At 45.9% G+C, this 20,710-nt stretch overlaps 1 protein-coding gene across 1 annotated transcript; it reads left to right on the top strand.

The window, feature by feature from the left end:
* Positions 1–11,656: 11,656 nt before the first annotated feature.
* ARL2 (ADP ribosylation factor like GTPase 2) lies at positions 11,657–18,944 on the top strand. The gene is made up of 5 exons (XM_040410254.1): positions 11,657–11,790; positions 13,712–13,822; positions 16,497–16,659; positions 16,907–16,987; positions 18,784–18,944. Exons 1-5 carry the CDS (start codon positions 11,726–11,728, stop codon positions 18,916–18,918), a joined length of 555 nt encoding a protein of 184 aa, XP_040266188.1. The 5' UTR covers positions 11,657–11,725; the 3' UTR covers positions 18,919–18,944.
* The last annotated feature ends 1,766 nt before the right edge of the window (positions 18,945–20,710 follow it).

Genomic DNA, 20,710 nt, shown 5'->3' with positions numbered 1-20,710 from the left:
TTAATATAAACTGAACTTGCCATGAACTCATCTTGGCTTCCTCAGCCATATAATATAACTTTGGAAACAAAGAGAGGATTTGCACCAACAAGAAATGCTACTGACTAAACAGGGGAGTCATACATGCAGGTATTAAAAGCTGAGACTTCCGCCAATATGTTCCAGTAAGGAAGATATCAGAGCCCATCACTGCACCACGTCACGGTCACTCAGCATGGCAGAGGGTCCTAGCCGCTGCTCTAACTATGGTGTGAACACAGTCTGGGGGTGTTGTAATTCAGCACACAGCCAAGCCTCCACACAAAGGCCCAGCATGAATACTGTGGCAGTGCAATGTGAATGAGGCCAGGCCGTGAGCCACACCTATACCAGACCATGTGATGGAGGTTACCAGGTGCAACAGAGTGTCCAAACACACCCAAATCTAACAAGACAAAAACACAGAAATGAAGTGGCAATTCTGGAGGAGCTGCTCAGCCCCTGACACTGTGGCGTGTCTATTTAATGGAGGAGCAGCCCCACCGCATGTGGACCGCAATAATCGACTAACCCCAGCAAAATATGCATACAATGGAGGACGTCGACGCGGTCCACATGCACCACAAGAGCAAACTACACAGAATGTAGTAAATAAACATAGGAAACAAAGAGAGGATTTGCACCAACAAGAAATGCTACTGACTAAACAGGGGAGTCATACATGCAGGTATTAAAAGCTGAGACTTCCGCCAATATGTTCCAGTAAGGAAGATATCAGAGCCCATCACTGCACCACGTCACAGTCACTCAGCATGGCAGAGGGTCCTAGCCGCTGCTCTAACTATGGTGTGAACACAGTCTGGGGGTGTTGTAATTCAGCACACAGCCAAGCCTCCACACAAAGGCCCAGCATGAATACTGTGGCAGTGCAATGTGAATGAGGCCAGGCCGTGAGCCACACCTATACCAGACCATGTGATGGAGGTTACCAGGTGCAACAGAGTGTCCAAACACACCCAAATCTAACAAGACAAAAACACAGAAATGAAGTGGCAATTCTGGAGGAGCTGCTCAGCTTTGGCTCAACTTTGGTTCAGGCTGATCTTATTCTTAAAGGCAATGAGATGAGCATTCATTTTGATTATAATGTCATTAGATAATATTGTATACGTATGAAAATGCACAACACACCCCACCTTAGACTCTTCCACTGGGGGGTCTGCTATTTCTTACAGGACTCTTAGGAGTTTGCACGGCAAGTTGAGAGAGCTGGGCCTGAGTGACGGCTGGAGGTCACATCACGGAGATAGTAAAGACTATACCTTTTACTCGAATCCCTATAGGTCATACCAGAGGTTGGACTACTTTTTTATCCAAGACATATATCTTAACCTGATGAGCAGAGCTGTCATACATGGCATAACCGTCTCTGACCATGCCCCTGTTTTTCTTTCACTAGATTTCCCAGAAATGTGCGGCAGAGAATGGTCGTGGCAACTTAATCCTACTATCCTTAACACTTCTGCACACATAACCTCCTTAAGTAAGAAACTTCAAAATTACTTTGAACTAAATTCCTCATCTGAGGCCTCACCAGCTTCCGTTTGGGAAGCCCACAAGTCCGTCATCCGAGGAAAATTTATCTCTTTGGGCTCCTTTTTAAAAAAGAAATGCCAAACTCAGATTACAGATTTAATCACACGCATTTCTGCCTTAGAAAGCGTACATAAGCGGCCGTTAGCCCTAAACAGCCATGCAGCTCTCACTGAACTGAGAAATTAGCTTAAAAACGTATTGAACGCTAAGGCAGCACGTTCTTACCTAAGAATTAAGCACAAACATTATGCGCACGGTGACAAGGGTAATAAAATTATGACCGCGTTGGTTAAACAACGAACTAAACGCTCTCATATCATTCAGATGAGATCACACGATGGTAAGACCTATAATATCACTCCAGAAATAGCGAGGATCTTTTCCTCCTACTATCAAACGTTATATAACATTCGTTCTCATGAACCCCCGGGCGCCTTGACTTCTAGATTGGAGAAAATAAAATGTTTCCTTACCAATATTACCTTGCCCACCATCTCTAGAGAGGAAGGCGCACCACTAACGACTCCAGTCACTGCAGAAGAAATCAGCAAAGTCCTTTCCACGATTCCTAAGGGCAAAAGTCCTGGCCCAGATGGACTGCCAATTTCATATTACAAAAAGGTTTTTCCAATAGTGGGTCCTCAATTGGTTAACTATTTTAATACGTTACTTTCTGGTGTCCTGCCTGCAAAACAAACCCTAGAGGCCCACATAGCGCTGCTTCCTAAAACAAAGACCCTGAACTCCCATCTAGTTATAGGCCTATTTCACTCCTAAATGCGGATATAAAATTATGGGCAAAACTACTTGCACACAGAATTGCTCCCCTCCTTCCGAAATTAGTCTCTCCTGAACAAATAGGATTCGTGGGGGGGGGGGGGGGGGGGGGCAGAATGCAGGGACAGTACATTCCGTGTACAGCAGGCGATTGAATATGCTATACAGAAAAACTCACAGCTCACACTCCTCAGTACAGATGCTGAAAATGCATTTGACAGAGTTGATTGGAATTTTATGCAAGCCACTCTTGATAAGTTTGGCTTCCCTCCCCATTTTATTGCCGCAATCATGTCCCTGTACTCTTCCCCACACGCTAGAATTAGGGTTAATGGCGTTCTGTCCCCTTCATTTCAGATTTCCAATGGCACACACCAAGGGTGCCCGTTGTCCCCGTCTTTATTTATTTTGTAGATGAATAAATTGGACTGGCATTCTGTATGTGTGGTAATATGGAAAAGATTAAAATGCAATAAAAGTGATCACAATTTAATTCAAAATCAAAATACAATAAAATACACAATGGAATAAAAACATATATGGACACTAAAAATTAATGGATAGCAGCACTGATATGTATTAGTTCTTTTGGTATTTCATGATATAAAGTTTGTATCATATAAAGAACCAGGATTAAATGGATAGGGTAATTGTCCTTTTGCTCACAAGGTTATATGGAGGATGCAAAAAACGTGAAGTCTAATAGTTATGCGTCTTGTGCGCAAGTTCAACACAGATGTATTATCTCTTGAATAGCGACTTCCTTCAGTCAATATAATACTGTATACTCCGAGGTAAGAAAAGATTTTTGTCGGGTCTTACCTTAAACCAGCTAAGGTGAAAAACAAAGTCACTCACGCTTGCTTGGCTTCTGTAGTGCGCGTGGTCCCGCGTAATGGAAGTGGACGCTGGAGTAGTGCGGTCTATGGCGTACTGCTGACTTGGTTGTCTGTATCGCAGAGTACGCTGCGTCTCACGTGGTCTGTGACGTACCTCCGGTCCGGGACTCTGACAAGGTATCGCGAGACCTGGTGTACTTCTGATCTGCTGTTAGTAACGAGAGCTGTGCTCAGCAGATCTTGAATGAACAAAGTTTTCACTGGAGCGCTCCAGATTTTAGGACAGATTATTCACAGATTATTGTATCATCTGTGTTTTCTAAGAAGGCCTTGGTCACGATGGGAGTATGTCAGCTGGTTACGCCAGACGCGTTTCGGGGACCTCTTCCCCTTCCTCAGTGGCAGCTGATCTCCCAAAGTTTAGACTGACTTTATATAGACCGCATAGAGAGACCCAAAAAGCGGTTTGGATTACCAATTCCAGTTTTTTGTTCTTTATTCCATTTACCATAGGTGCTCCTCTGTGCGGTTTTAATGCGTTAGTTTACACATTCGGACTTTTTTCGTTACATCCAATGTAATGTTTAGTTAGAACTTGATTAAAAACTTGATTAGTTTGGAGTTGGTAATCCAAACTGGAATTGGTAATCCAAACCGCTTTTTGGGTCTCTCTATGCGGTCTATATAAAGTCAGTCTAAACTTTGGGAGATCAGCTGCCACTGAGGAAGGGGAAGAGGTCCCCGAAACGCGTCTGGCGTAACCAGCTGACATACTCCCATCGTGACCAAGGCCTTCTTAGAAAACACAGATGATACAATAATCTGTGAATAATCTGTCCTAAAATCTGGAGCGCTCCAGTGAAAACTTTGTTCATTCAAGATCTGCTGAGCACAGCTCTCGTTACTAACAGCAGATCAGAAGTACACCAGGTCTCGCGATACCTTGTCAGAGTCCCGGACCGGAGGTACGTCACAGACCACGTGAGACGCAGCGTACTCTGCGATACAGACAACCAAGTCAGCAGTACGCCATAGACCGCACTACTCCGGCGTCCACTTCCAAACGCGGGACCACGCGCACTACAGAAGCCAAGCAAGCGTGAGTGACTTTGTTTTTCACCTTAGCTGGTTTAAGGTAAGACCCGACAAAAATCTTTTCTTACCTCGGAGTATACAGTATTATATTGACTGAAGGAAGTCGCTATTCAAGAGATAATACATCTGTGTTGAACTTGCGCACAAGACGCATAACTATTAGACTTCACGTTTTTTGCATCCTCCATATAACCTTGTGAGCAAAAGGACAATTACCCTATCCATTTAATCCTGGTTCTTTATATGATACAAACTTTATATCATGAAATACCAAAAGAACTAATACATATCAGTGCTGCTATCCATTAATTTTTAGTGTCCATATATGTTTTTATTCCATTGTGTATTTTATTGTATTTTGATTTTGAATTAAATTGTGATCACTTTTATTGCATTTTAATCTTTTCCATATTACCACACATACAGAGTGCCAGTCCAATTTATTCATCTATTTTTTAATACTTGTCTGTATGGGTGATACAGTTTTTCTGGCCTAGAGCACCTGGTCCTTATTTTGCATAGGAGTGAGCTATTCCTTTCATACTTCTTTATTTATTTTGTGTCTAGAGACGCTTATTCAGGCCATCAGACAGGATGATGAAACGAAAGGCCTTGCAGTGGGGCCATTTACCCACACTGTAGCAGCCTTTGCAGACAACATGCTCTTATTTCTGTCTGACCCTGTGGAGGCGTTTCCGGCCATTCTCAATCTATTAGACTCATTTGGGCATTTATCAAATTTCAAGATTAACCTTTCCAAATGCACTGCATTGGGAATAAATGTATTCTCAAGCATCATATCTAAACTGACAGACGACTATCCTTTTCAATGGGCAGCCTCTCATGTTAACTATCTCGGAGTTAACATCCCTCGCGACGGTTCTCTGTTGTTCAGCCTGAAGTACCCCAAACTGTTGTCCGATATTAAGCAACAGATAAGGGACTTACATATTCCATTTATGTCTTGGATAGGTAGGAAGAATCTGGTCGAGACATACTTACTCCCCAAATTTCTTTATATAATGCAAACATTACCTGACTCATATTTATTATCTATTCGCAGACTCTTCTCCTCCTTTGTTTGGAAGCAATCTAGACCCAGAATAGCTTACGCCACATTAGCGCAACCCAAGGGCAAAGGTGGATTCGGCTTACAAGATGTTAAAACATACTACTGGTCTATCCTACTCTGCCTTTACTCCGAGATATTAAGCCCTAACAATAGTAAGTTAGGCTGCCAAATTGCTTGCAGGGTAATATACCCTTCTGATATGGCAAACCTATGGAGGGTTCCTATTGGCCCAGACTCAGGACGCAATCTCTCCCTATCATACAGGAGTCTACACGCCTCATGGGCTAGATTGTCCTCCCTTTTTAACTTCCCTAGAGGTCCCTCTCCTTTTATGCCTATCAGATTTCTTCCTTTCTACATATTTAATAACCATGTTGACACATGGAACCTCTGGTCTTCCTTTGGTGATAGTACTGTGGGTGATATACTCAAGAATAAAGTGGCCCCCCCTGTCTGTGATCTCTGGGCGTCGTTCCAGGTATCGAAGTGGTCTCATATCCATTTCTCTCATTTCAGCTCTATCTGCCGACAATACTTAGATATGGTCCATAACAACTACATACCGACATGGTACGATACCATTTTACACTCTGCCACTCCCAGGAAAAACTGATCTTGCATTTCTACAATAAATTACTAGAGTCACACAATCTTGATAAACCAACATTTATTTTACAGTGGGAAAGAGATATGCAAGTAACTTTTAATATCAGTATCTTTTTGTGCGGTACGGCACAGTTGCAGCTGAAGATGGCAGCCAAGTCGATGGCCTTAGTTTCCGAGGCCCACAGGCCCTTATGGCTTAAACAATGGGTCGCGAATAATGCGTCCAAATACAATCTATGTGGTTTGCCTTTTGAGCCTGACCGCCTGTTCGGCGCTCAGCTGGATAAAATTATGGAAGATCTCTCTGACAAAAAGGGGAAGAGTCTTCCCCAGCAGCCCTTTCGGGGTCGGGCCAGACAGGAGCGTGGCGGTAGATCCGGCCAACAGTCTAGGTCAATTTTCGACGCGCCCTTGCAGAGGAGCTAAAGAGGCTAAGCCCTCCTGACTATGGGCCTCTCGCAGGCTCTCGGTTAACCCCCATTACTCCTGCCATCCTTCCCGAAAATTTTCCCATTCCTTGTGTCGCCCAGTTCAAGGATGTCCGGGCTCAGGAGATTCCGGACCCTTGGGTCCTAAAAGTTATTTCCGAGGGCTACTTAATAAACCTCAAGTCACCTCCTCCGGACAGATTTATTGTCAATCAGCGCCTCCTGCCTGCCAAACAGGCAGTTTTGGAGGCCTATATTCAGGACTATATCCTCAAGGGCGCTCTGAAGGATGTTCCGGCAGGAGAACGGGGCTTAGGGATCTATTGTCCATTTTTTTTTGTTCCCAAGAAATCCGGAGACCTCCGGATGATTATCGATTTGAGATTTTTCAATCGATTTATAAGGAAGGTAAAGTTTTGTACAGAAACTATCAAGTCAGTCATCCACGTCCTCAACCCCGGGGACGTGATGGCTACCCTGGACCTCAAGGATGCCTATCTTCACATCCCCATCCATCCTGCCTCCCAGAGGTATCTCAGGATCGCGATCCAGGTCTCGGGGGTCCTCAGGCATCTTCAGTTTGCTGCCTTACCCTTCGGGATTTCCTCTGCTCCGATTACCTTCACCAAGGTGGTGGTTTCGGTGGTGGCAGCTTTGAGGATTCAAGGGCTGACTGTAATTCCTTATCTGGACGATTGGCTCTTAATAGCCTCCTCGGTTCCAGTTCTTTCTCGCCATCTTCATGTAGCGATCTCTTTTCTGCTCCGCCTAGGGTGGATCATCAACTGGCAGAAGTCGAATGTGAGCCCGTCGACTTCAGTAACCTATTGTCACGGCTGAGGATGGGGAAAACCCTCAGCCGTGCGGTATCAGCAGATGGAGTCGCTGCAAGGCCAGGAGAGAGAATTAGGGAGCTGGTCACCTCCTACACATCCCTAACTCTGACCCTGTCTCGTATCCGTATGAGCCAACCCTGAAGGTAGGAGGGCTCATACTCGGGAACCTGATATTCCTGCTCGCCCTCAGGGTGGCCCTAGACTAGGAGCAGGGTAAGACGACCCGTTCCTCCTAGACACGGAGGAACAGGAGTCTCACTGGCCAAGCTACATAGAAAGGGGGAACATAAACAGACATATGGCAATGACAGGTAAGTGAGACTAGTTCCACACTTACCTGCCACAGACACACAACCTGGAACCCACGTGCAAGTGCTGCTATCCACAACCAACATAAAGGACACAGCACACAACAGACATCACACGGGAACCCAGTAAACCATATGCTGCAATAACAGATAAACCATAAACTAACACCAGACATAACGTTTATGACAACCAGGGTGGCCCTCACTGGCAGATGGTAAATAAGCAGGAGGATGTCTCCAGCAAGCATGGCTGAAGCACCCTCTCTGACTACTGCCTTCCACTGAGGCTTTATAGGGCCAAGTAGCCACACCCACAGTCAGACACACCCAGTGCACACACACACTAGGAAGGAAGTTAACCCTTCCAACACCAGGGAGGGGAAAACAACAACTTAAAGGGGAAGTGCACACAACATGTATAACACCCCGTGCACACCGATAAAAGGCACACCTATAAAGAGAGGTTGCCAGGTGCAACCGCATGCCTACTGCAGCAAGCTGCCTAGCACCGCTCAGGCTGCTCTGCTGCCACATACACAATGTTTCCAGCAGCAACCACAGGTGAGGCAACATACTACAGCCCTCACCTGTGATTGACAACAACACCAAGACCGCAGGCAACTGCATGCAGTTACAGGAGTCACGACCATGACCAATCTAGGCTTCATAGTAGACTCAGTTGGGATGTCACTCCAGTTGACTCTAGAAAGAAGAACTCGGATTCGGGACCTGGCAAGGTTCCTATTTATTCCTCATCAAGTCTCTATCAGGACTCTCATGAAGATGTTGGGGCTCATGTCAGCGGCTGCGTATGCAGTCCCTTGGGCTTTGTGGCACCTCCGCCCCCTTCAGTCAGAGGTCCTTGCCAGGTGGGATGGCAGCCCTGCCGGGCTAAACTGCCTGTGCTCCCTGTCTTGTCAAACTCGAACCTCCCTGAGATGGTGGCTCCATCTCCCGGAGGGAAAGTCTATAACCCAGCCATTCTGGGTCATATTGACTACGGATGCGTCCCAAGTAGGCTGGGGCACGCACCTAGACAATTCCCCTGTCCAAGGGACTTGGTCTCCTCAGGAGCGGCTACTTTCTTCCAATCTCCGCAAGATTCGAGCCATCCGGCTAGCCCTCCTTCATTTTGCCCCCCGAATTCGGGGTAGGGCGGTGAGAGTACAGTCAGACAACATGACTGCGGTCCTGTACATCAACAAGCAGGGAGGCACAAGATCTCTACCCCTCCTTTCAGAGATCGGGGTAATTCTTCGGTGGGCAGAGTTGAACCTTTCCCACCTGTCTGCCATCCACATCCGTGGTTCCTGCAACCTAATTGCGGATCGTCTGAGTCGCGGTCTGCCGACAATGGAATGGTCTCTGCATCCAGAGATTTTCAGGCAGATAATCCTCAGGTGGGGGTTGCCAGAAGTAGACCTCATGGCAACAAGGTTCAATGCCAAGGTGGAGAGGTTCTGCTCCCTTTACAGGGAGGACAACCTCCTGGCGATAGATGCTCTGTTGATACCGTGGAGGTTCAGGCTGGCTTACGGCTTACATCTTCCCTCCTTTTTCCATGATACCGAGGGTATTCATGAAAATCCGTCAGGATCAGGCCTCGGTGATTGCCATCATACCGTTTTGGCCCAAGAGATCCTGGTTTACCCAGCTCATTCACATGAGTCGGGGACATTATTGGAGGCTCCCCCCACGACAGACCCTGGTGTCATGGGACACTCACCTCTGTCCAGATCTGCACAGGTTCAACCTGACAGCCTGGAGGTTGACCAGTTCCTTCCCAGAATAGAAGGGCTTTCAGAGTCGGTCCTGAGAACGTTATCACATTCAAGAGTAGAATCTACTAAGAAAGCCTACTCCAGAATTATGAAGATTTTTTCGTTATGGTGTGCTTCTAAGCAGGTGGCGTCTGCAGATCCGCCCCTCTCTGCGATTCTTCAATTTCTACAGGACGGCCTAGACAGAGGCCTTGCTCCATCTACGCTGAGGGTCCAGATTTCTGCCATCTCGGCCTGTATCAACAGACCCTATTCTCAGAACCCACTCGTCAAACGCTTCCTTAAAGGAGCCGAAAGGATGAAGCCTACAGTACTGAAGCCCATCCCTCAGTGGGACTTATCAGTCGTGCTCAGGGGTCTAGCATCTCCCCCCTTCGAGCCTTTGGAGGAGGTGGATTTCAAGTTCATGACTGTGAAGTTAGTTTTCCTACTGGCAGTAACTTCGGCCAAGAGAATCTCAGAACTTCAAGCCTTCTTGGCCTTAGAACCCTATACTATTTTTCTTCAAGACCGGGTTCTCCTGAGATTCCTTCCATATTTCAGGCCTAAGGTCCCTTCATTTCACAACATCAATTAGGTGATTTCTTTAACAGTTTTACTTTCTCCTTCTACCTCCTCCAGGGATCCTGTCAAGCATCTGTTGGATATCTCGAGATGCCTCCATATCTATGTGGATAGATCCAATGAGTTCAGGATAGATAAGAATCTCTTTATCCTGTTTGCCGGTAAGTCTAAAGGCCGCAAGGCGTCCAAGGCGTTGATTGGTCGCTGGATTAAGGAGGCCATCAGAGAATCTTTTGTCTCCCAGGCTTTAGATCCTCCAGAGTTTGTGAAGGCCCATTTAACTAGGGCCATTTCCACTTCTTTCGCTGAAAGAAGCCTCCTTCCTCTGGAGATGATTTGTAAAGCTGCCTCCTGGAGCTCTGACTCCACTTTCATCTCCCACTACAGACTTGACGCCAGGGTAGCTGAGTTTTCGGCCTTTGGGCAGACTATTCTTAGCTCTGCCAGGCATAAAGGCCCTCCCTAGGGGTTCTTCTTGCTATCTCCCCATCTGTGCTGCTGGTAGGACGTAAGAGAATCGTTAATTTCTAACGATAATTTGTTTTCCCTTAGTCCTAACAGCAGCACACAAATATCCCACCCTAGTAAGGTTATTCTTGCTAAAGACACAATGGGCTGGGGGGTGTCCCCTCTTTTTGTAGGGGTGTAAATCTTTATTATTGGTTCTTGGGCTCATTAAAATTCCTTCATGTAAAGACAACAAACAGGCAGGGGAGCAAGCTCTGTTACATTTGTGTCCTTCCCAGCGATGTGGTCTTACTTTGTTTCTGTTTGTATATGGAGCGTCCTGCCGTCACTATGGGGATGGTTTGAGGCGACGCCTATTTGTAGCACGTCTGGTGCGCAGAGACGTCATAGTGGTCCGACGAAGCGCAAGTTCATCGCGAAACGGCCGTCACCGCCGATCCCCAGTGAATGGCTTGCTCCGCTCCCCTGCCTGTTTGTTGTCCTTACATAAAGGAAGTAAGCCTGAAAGTGTTGTCGCAGCTTGGCGAGTGCCGCATCTTCTTTCTCTTATTATTGTATTTGTCACTTTAACTACCCCACAATTTTTTTTTATAAAAAGTGATCAAAAAGTCACACACATTTAAAAATTGTATCACTGAAAAGAACAGACCGTCCTACAAAAAATGAGCCCTCACACAGCACCATATGCATAACTACCAAAAAGTTATAGTGGTCAGAATGTGGTGATGGAAAAAAAAAATTGAATTTTTTTTTTTTTCAGTATTAAAATGCAAGAAAAACTAGACAAGTATGGTCTTGTTGTAATCATACTGACTTGGAGAATGAAGGTCACAGGTCAATTTTACCGCATAGTAAACGCCATAAAAAAACTAAACTGAATTGCGTTTTTTTCCAATTTTACACCATTTGGAGTTTTTTTCCTGCTTCCCACTACATTGTATGCAACCATAAATGGTGCCATTAGAAAGTACAACTTGTCCCGCAAAAAATAAGCCCTCATAAGGTTACGTGAACGGAAAAATAAATAAGTTATGACTCACAGAGTCAGAAAATGGAAAATCACCCGATCCTCTAAGAGTTAATGATACTGATGAATTAGTAAAGATGAATTATTTATTAATTTGGTTCAGAACCAAATTAATAATAAATTCATCTTTACGTTCTCTATTGCTTTTGAACATCAGGAGCGAAATGGCAGAATACACATAAAGTTGTTAAAAAAAAAAAACGCACCGTCTCCATGATAACAGCGCGTCCAATTGGACCCCTCAGTCCAGGAAGCTGAAGATCGGCTGGTCATGTGATCTCTACGCTGTAGCTGATTGGCTAGGTATTGCTCCACAATCATCCGTCAGGGGAAGTGAACGTTCGACAACATGGGGCTGCTAACTATCCTGAAGAAGATGAAACAGAAGGAGCGGGAGGTGCGGCTGCTCATGCTGTATCCTGGACGTGCGCTGTGAGGGCGTTAATGGCTTTATAGGAAGCTGCGTTTCTTTCCAGGTGTGAGGCCGCGTTTTCTCCTGGGCCAGGAATGAATGGGGATAGATGTGACATCCGGGGTATGGCCAGGCACACAGACCTAACTTATGGTGGCCCTCTGATACATACAGGAGGCATTTCCTGTTATGTGGCCCTGTGTAGTCGGGCTGGCTCCATGGGCGTTACTGCCAGGAATACAGGCATAGCAGCTGCTGTGGAGCCCAAGGGGCCCATCTCCAGTCAGACCCATGTGCAGGTAATGATATATGGGGGCGATGGAAGAGCACATTACTGTTTGCATTCTTTCTGTGCTGTGACATCACCTTGTGTATCATCCTGTTACATCACTGTGAGCCTTATTGCTGTGACCTCATTATGCACAGTGATGTCACAGCACAGGCAGATTTTCCCACTGCTGTGACATCACTGTGTGCGTTAACCCTGTACTTCAGGAAAACATAATTATAGGCTGCTCATGTTCTGAACTTGCTAGTGATCGCGTTGGGCCCCATTGCAAGATTTGCTATGGGGGCCCCATGACTTAGCCTTCTGTCGTAGTTTCCCCTTCGGCATGGCACTAAACACCAGAGGGAGACTGATGCCAGAACGGATCCCATGGTTTTCTTTGGGATCGTTTCTGCCATGTGGGGCCTCAGATATAACGCCAGATGTCTTCTTTCTGCCGGACAGAAAAACGTAGCTTGTAGCGGTTTTCTGTCTGGCTATATGGACGCCGGAGCAGTGCACAAAAATGTCATCAGTTGTGTCCGGCTCAGACATGAAACAACTTTGTGAACTCAGCCTAAGGGCTTATTCAGAGTACAGGTGTCCTGGCGCTTTTTAAAGGGATTTTCCATCCTTGAGGGTCTTTCGGGCAGACCTCTTCCACATGGCTAGAATTGTGAAGCATGCTTACCTGCTCCCTGCCGCCGTGGTCTGGCTCCTTCTCATCACTGCTTCCCCGCTCCAGTCCCCGCTTGTCAACATCTAGTTTGGCGGCAGCCAATCAGTGGGTCACATGTTGGAAAAGGGACATGTAACCACTGTGGGCAATGATTGGCTGCAGCAGCCATCAATCCGGATGTTGACATGCGGGAATTGGAGTATTGTTCACTTTCAGGCAGAACCCCCACATGGCCTGACTTGGGGATGGGAAGCATACTTACCTGGTCCCCACCGCTGGGTTATGACTCCTTTGCTCCCGTGCCTGACATCTGTCTGTACTATTAAGGCCTCATGCACACGACCGTATTTTTGTCCCGCATCTAGGGTTGCGCGAACTTGTGGCTTCAAGTTCGGCGTACAAGGTTCGGGTTATCTAACAATTCCGCTATGGATTCCGCTAGCACGGACCATAAGTTTGCGGCATCCATAACGGAATTCTTAGATAACCCGAACCTTGTACGCCGAACTTGAAGCCACAAGTTTGCTCACCACTACACGCATCCAGTCTGCGTTTTTTGTGGACCTCTTCTTTCAGTATGTCCGTTCCGCTGCCCTGCACAAAAAAAAGTATCCTATTTTTTTTTCATTTTTGCGGATAAGAATAGGATCTGTGTTTTGCAGATCCGCGATTTGAAGACCGCAAAACGGATACAGTCGTGTTTGTGAGGCCTAAAGGAGTTTTCCAGGAAGAGGCCATTATTGTGTGCTGGTGAGGGTCTATCACCCACTATACCCACTGATCAGCAGAACAAAGCCCCGGTGGGCTCGGGCACACGGACACACGTGAGCCACTGCCTGGTACTGCACCATTTGAATGGGCCAAATATTGAATGTCCTGGTGATAAAAAACTATTGGGAGGTTGGATGTCGTAACTTTCCTGGCTTTTGTAGTAGTAGTCTGCATTTCTTTCTTTTTTTCCTTAACTTATTGTTAGTGGCTTAGATAACGCTGGCAAAACCACGATCCTGAAGAAATTTAATGGTGAAGATATAAACACAATCTCTCCAACTCTGGGATTCAACATCAAAACTTTGGAACACAGAGGGTAACGTACCGTGATATATTCATAGACGATTCAGCCACGTATTTCCCTTTTTTCTATATTCTCAGATTTTTATTATTTTTCCCCTTGAAATCAATGTGTTCCCTACCCCCATTCTTGTGGCCTCCCCTTCTCAGGACACATCTAACAGCTGCTTGTGGCTCTAGGTATCGGAGGAGTACTGGGACGTTCGCTGTAAACAGGCCAGTGTGAATTCGGCCATAATGGATCTTGTATGATTCTGTGGTGATTGTCACACGGCCAAGAACTGTCTGGCAAAAACTGCACACAGTTTACCATGACTTGGCACCAAGTACAAGTGAAGAACATAAAAAGACCCAAGAAAATGTGCATGATCGGTAGTTGGTCCCAAACCCTGGCAACTTCTCGCAAACCACTTGCAGGTTGTTGGCACATGGTTCTCAGCCACATGGCAGCTACCATGGCTTGGCACTAAGGCTATTTTCACACTTGTGTTTTTGCCTGATCCGGCAGGGATCACCAAAAACGCTTCAGTTTCTGATAATGCAACCGGCTGCATCCGTTATGAATGGATCCGGTTGTATTATCTTTAAAATAGCCAAGACGGATCCGGCATGAACACCACTGAAAATCAATGGGGGACGGATCCGTTTTCTATTGTGTCCGAGAAAACGGATCCTGCACCATTGACTTACATTGTGTGTCATGCCGGATCCATTTTGCTCCACATCCCATGCCAGACAGAAAAAAACGTTGCTTGCTGCAGTTTGCTCACCGGTATGGGAACGCAACCAAACGGAACTGAATGCATTTTGGAGCATTTTGTTCTGTTCAGTTCTGAAGCGTTTTTCTCTGTTATTGCGAGATCTGCCAGATCTCCATACCGGAAAACAACAATGCAAATGGGCAAGTAGCCTAAGCTGGTTTTAATCATGGAACATAATTATCAGTTATCGTTAATTGCCATTCCCATCCTACCTGGATGGGAATGGCAATCAGGGATCTCTCATGATACCTGGTGGCTATGCAGATCCTTCTTAGTATCAAAGTGGGAAATACATAGGGAGAATAAGGGCTATACAAATATAGCAGGGTAAGCTTCCTGTATATGGCTGGTCTTGTACTTTGGAGAATGATGCAATAAAGAAAGTTGAAGGGCGAGATCTACTATGGTGGCATACCTCCCAGCGTTAGAAAATCCCAAAGAGGAACTATAGCAGCAGCACAATTGCCTCTACCGCTTCCCAATACTTATCCATGCAAGCCCAATCCCGTCCAGTCACCTTAGTGCCTCCACACAGTAGTTATGCCCCCTTTGTGCCCTAACACAGTAATTATGCCGCCACATAATGGGTATGACCTTTTGTGCCGCCACACTGCAGAATGCTCCCTTAGTGCGCTCAAACTGAAGAATACTCTTAGTGTCCCCTTCACAGTAGTTATGCCTCCTTAGTGCCCTCTTGACAGCAGTTATGCCCACTTAGTGCGTCACACCAGTAGAATGTCCTCGTAGTGCCCCCACAGAGTAGTTATGCCCCCTTAGTGCCCCCACACTGCTAAAGTACTCCCTTATTGCCCTCTTGACAGTACTGATGCCCACTTAGTGCCCCACACACAAGAATGTCCCCTTAGTGCCCCTATCACAGTAGTTATGCACCCCCAAGTGCCCCCACACAGTAGTTATGCCCCCCTTACCATAGTGCTGTCCCCTCAATTCCCCCTTACAGCAGTGTTGCCCCTTTGTGTTAATAAAATAAAAAAGTAATACTCACCTAGCCCCATTCCCTCCAGGATCACAGCACATCTTGCTCTCCCCAGCAGCAGGTGCGATGCAGTGACATTATTGCGCCTGCTGAGCTTGTGGAATGATCCTGTACGCTCTTCCTGTCACCACATTGCAGCTGCTGCTATGGAGAGCACAGGCCGGTGAATAGTGGAGCAGGGAGCTGATGGTTCCTTGCTTCACCATTGCATTCACCTGTAATCAGGGCATACCACGGGACAGCCGCCAGATCCGGGACAGTTGGGATGTATGTGGGGTTTACGCACAGCAATAAACAGTTCTGCCATATACACGTCATTTTGGCATTAACTATAATATTGTACATACATTTGGATGCAGAGAGGAGAAGTTTCTCTTGGGGTGGTGGACTGTACTCTCTCCTCCATGTCGACTGGTGGTCCAACTTTAATTAAATTGTGAGCTTTGTGCAGTATAAGTTCTAGGCAGTATCAAACTAAGGCTGCGTCCAGACATAGTGGTAGAAAACCCATATAGATATAGCCACAGATCCGTGGCAACACCACAGCAAAACCTGCATGTGTTACACACGGATTGTGCTCTGGATTCACCGCAGATCTCACCCCTGTGGATTGAAGCTGTGAAATCCATGGCAGTGTAATGAATTTAATGGATTTGAAAATCTGCAGCATGCATGTTTTTTCCCTGGGAGATTTACTGATAAATGTGGGTGGGATTTTGAAAATCACCTCTACATGTATTATACTATAATTCTGTGGCATGAAATCCACTGCAAATCTGCAGCATGTGAACTAAGGGGAACATTATGAAATGATCTTGCTGGATCAATACTGTTACATCATATGCTGACCATACGCACATTTTCCAGCCTGGCCTTTTTGATCTTACTTTATCCATTGCTTATTTATGTGCTTTATGTATATGTTCATGTAGGTTCAAACTGAATATGTGGGATGTTGGCGGCCAGAAGTCCTTGCGATCATATTGGAGGAATTACTTTGAGAGCACAGATGGTCTCATTTGGGTCGTAGACAGCGCAGACCGCGCTCGCTTACAAGACTGTGCTCAAGAACTATCCGGGCTCTTGTTGGAAGAGGTAAGAACCCATGTCTGTTACTTCTTACTCCTGATCATATAAGAGCTGTGGGAAGTTTACCCCTATATTGGAGGTAGACGTTCCAAAACAAGGTTTTTGCCACTGTCCAATGAATAGGGGGTGGAGAAGACGCAGGTAATTCAGATTAGTAGACAGATGCCATATGCAAAATGGGCTGCAGTGATCATATTGGCCATGTTCTGACAGGATACTCCTTATCATTGTGTCTTTTTTCTTTTTTGTTCAGAGGTTGTCTGGAGCAACATTATTGGTGTTTGCCAATAAACAAGATTTACCTGGTGCACTGTCCAAAGATGCGATCCGAGAGGTGGGTTCTTCATCCTTCTGTCATGTGGCGTTCTGACGCAGATCATCACCCCAATGTACAATTGATTCATATCCTTGACAAATGTCATGTAATTGGTCCGAATTATTCACATTTCAGCAATTCATAATTCAAAATTGTTAAAGGATAACTGTCATATTTTTTTTCAAATTTTTTTTTTTGCTAAAGTGTAGGGCAAGTGATGGGTAACAATTTTGCAATAGACTTTATTTAGCCAAAACGTTTATTTTTGGTAGAAAACTGGGGCTGAAATGGCCCTTAGCAGCACTCTTCAAAAGAGCGTTGCTAAGGGCCATCCGTCCATTAGAAAAGACGGGCTGTGCAGACGCTGTGCTTCTGACTCGTGCTTCCCTGGGAGACAGAAGGCTGGGCACAGGAGTCTTAGGAGTTAAAATTACATTTCTATTGCCCCTTTCTATGCAATCTAATGCTCCGTAACATTCACTAACCTGCGATCCCTGTGATAATAATTCATGTAGCAGCCGGCTCACAGCGCACAGTGCATCTACTTCCGGCGGCTGCTACATGAATTATTATCACAGGGATCGCAGGTCAAGGGATCAAAATATCCCAGGTTCTAGCCCCCTAACACTAGCGGCAGGACGGATCCGACAGGCTGTTCACCCTGTCGGATCCATCCTGCCGCTATTTCGCTGTGCCTCTGGACTGACGCTCCGTCCCTATTGACTATAATAGGGATGGGGCGGAGCTCCGGCGCGGTGAGAGGCCGCCTGACTAAAAAGTCAGACATACGGTACTTTTAGCCCGGCGGCCTTTCGCCGTGCTGTACCGGAGCTCCGCCCCCGTCCCCATTATAGTCAATGGGGACAGAGCGGCAGTCTGGCGAAATAGCGGCAGGACGGATCCGACAGGGTGAACAGCCTGTCGGATCCGTCCTGCCGCTAGTGTGAAAGTAGCCTAAGGGGGATAAAAATTATGTAAAAAAAAAACATTAAAATATTAAAAGTTCAAGGCACCCCCTTTTCTCAATTTTACATATAAAAATAAATAAACATTTAAATAATAAACATAGCAGGTATTGCAGTCTGAACTGTTAAAGTATAAAATATTTTTCCTGCACAGTGTACACGTCAACGGAAACAAAAATGAAAACTCGATTTGCAATTTAAAATAACAACATTTTAATAAAAAAAGGTTTTTACAGCTGTCTGGGAAAGCACATCAGTCTGTGCTTTCCTATACAAATGTTTTTGTTTTTTTAAATAAAATGTGCTGTATGAGCAATGTACGCATATGTAGGAGAGATCTTCCCAATGCATTGGCTTTTGCAGTGGTAACGCCCCCAAAACCGCAATTTTTACGCTGGATTTTCAGTGATGTTAAAACCTGGCATAAAGGTGTTTATGGGGTAAATAATAAAAGAAAGAATACCCTGACTGCCCACAGCTCCCATTTTGATGTACAGGAAATACCTGTGGATGCCTGTTCAGTCACTGGCCACAGTGGTGACCTGCCTCAGCCAGGGACTGATTGACTGAGCAGATATTTACTGTGTGTTGAGAGCAGATCAGGAAGCGGAGAGGAGCAGCGACCCGGTAAGTGTCAGAACATGAGAAATGGTGATTGTGACAGTATCCTTTCTTTTGTTTTTTTTTGTTTTTTTTCTTGCCTGCTTTGATTCCCCCTTCCCAGACATTCCCTTGTAATTTCGTACCATATGTGTATGTATGAAATCTAAAGACACAGGTATTACTGGCACTTTTTCATGTACGGTGTGGCTCTGGGGACAATTCTTACTTGTCTGTATTTTTCCATAGGCGTTGGAGTTGGATAACATCAAGACACATCACTGGTGCTTACAAGGGTGCAGTGCAGTGACTGGAGAAAACCTCCTCATAGGGATAGACTGGTTACTGGATGATATCTCCTCTCGTATTTTTACAGCAGACTGATCAATACTGGATAGAGGACATGATGGGGAAGATATGGCCTTATTATTTATTACCTTTTTATTTAACTGATAATGTCTAACGCATCCACAGAAGACGTCATGTAATGAGCAGCGCGTCATGAGGCAGAAGTTGTCATTCAGATGACTGGATTTTGAGAAATCAAAGCTCTTAAAGGGGTATTCCCATCTCAGACAGCGATATGCCCCCATTGTCTGATAGGTGCGGGACCCACCGCTGGGACCCGCACCTACGAGAACGAAGCGGGGAGCGCTGTGGCTGGAGGACCCCGGATTTCCTGGGGTCCGTCCACCACCAGGCGCTGCTTCCATAGAAATGAATGGGAGCGCACCACGCATGCACGGCCCATGCTCCCATTCATTTCTATGGGGCAGACGGCAATAGCCAAGCCAGTGCTCGGCTATTTTCGGCAGCCCCATAGAAATGAACGGAGGGCGGCTGCACATGCGCAGTGCGCCCTCCGTCCATTTTCCTGCTCCGTTCTCTTTGTAGGTGCGAGTCCCAGCGGTGGGACCCGCACCTATTAGACAATGGGGACATATCCTAGCGATATGCCCCCATTGTCTGAGAGGGGAAAACCCCTTTTAATATTCAACTTTTTCCTCAAAACCTGTTAGCTGGTGCCAGTAAGGTTAACATTATAGTTTCTTTCATCTGGAGGTATTCCCGGGAAAAGCCTGTCAAAAACTGACCGCCACAAGAAGAATTAATCTACTTATTACTGTCTTCTGCCTGCATGGGAAGTAATATTTAATGACCATAATACATTGTCGGGCAGAAAAAAATAACTTTACTAAAAGTGCATATTGTACAATTTAATGTAGTCATACAGGTTTAGTAAAACATCTGGTATATCTCATATGTGCTTCTATGAATAAACTCCAATGATTGCACTGTAACCTGCTTTTCCTTTTTTATATTTATTATTATCATTATGATTTTATTTTAATTTTATTTTATTTTCCCTGCTAGTCTCTTCTGGCTCTCATCACTGGTCTTCCGGGTCCAGATGGGCGCGATAATGTGGACCGCTGCAGCCAATGACTAACCCCAGTGGTGATTTGTCTTAAAAAGCGGCACCTCACTGCTGGGTCACATGCTGCTTGGAGACATGTCACCCTGAGGCCAGTCAGTGGCTGCAGAGGCGTGTGGCCATGACCATCTGGAAGTTTAGGGAAGAGAGCCAGAATGAAGTAGGGGGAGCAGGTGAGTATAGATTTTTCCACCGGTACTGCAGGGTGGGATGGAAATAAAAATTAATAAATAAATGGAAAACCCCTTTAAACCAAAGATGCTCGCCTGAAGGTCTAAGACATAAGAGGAGACAGACCTGAGGTGACCACAGTGACTGTTGTAACAAGCAAGTGCTTGAAGCGAGATGGGGGTTCACCTGATGCAACTGTCAGAAGAGGCAAGGAAGAAATGGAGGAGGGTCTTTTTACACCACCTCATCATTCACGTTGAGTGTAATTGATGGCCAACCCAGAGGAGGGGGCACTCTGCATATCGTATGTGTGCCAGGTTATTAGAACATGCATGGCATAGCACTTTCCAGGGCAGGTGGTAATAATGTACTGTGCATGGAGCGCAAGTGAGATCAGGGGTCAGACGGGAACAGTTCTCAGAAGCCTGACCCTGTCAGTTGCCAAGCGATAGAAGGGGCTTAATGAGTGGAGCAACGCTGCACCCAGGGGACAGGCCCACCCTCAGTGCTCCAGACTACACATTTGCATATGTGTTCAAACTACTTTTTGCCCCATGTCACTACAGCACC

This window comes from Bufo bufo, chromosome 10, assembly GCF_905171765.1.
Source record: "Bufo bufo chromosome 10, aBufBuf1.1, whole genome shotgun sequence".
NCBI lineage: Eukaryota > Metazoa > Chordata > Amphibia > Anura > Bufonidae > Bufo > Bufo bufo.
Note: the sequence above shows the minus strand (reverse complement) of the source record. Positions and strands in the feature narration are given on the sequence as shown.

What these genes read in the sequence shown, in the direction of transcription:
- ARL2 (XM_040410254.1), top strand. Translation starts at nt 11,726, where the DNA reads ATGGGGCTGCTAACTATCCTGAAGAAGATGAAACAGAAGGAGCGGGAG. An exon ending in AAAACTTTGGAACACAGAGG is followed by an intron (nt 13,823 to 16,496) that starts GTAACGTACCGT and finishes ATGTTCATGTAG; the next exon opens with GTTCAAACTGAATATGTGGG. An exon ending in CCGGGCTCTTGTTGGAAGAG is followed by an intron (nt 16,660 to 16,906) that starts GTAAGAACCCAT and finishes TTTTTTGTTCAG; the next exon opens with AGGTTGTCTGGAGCAACATT.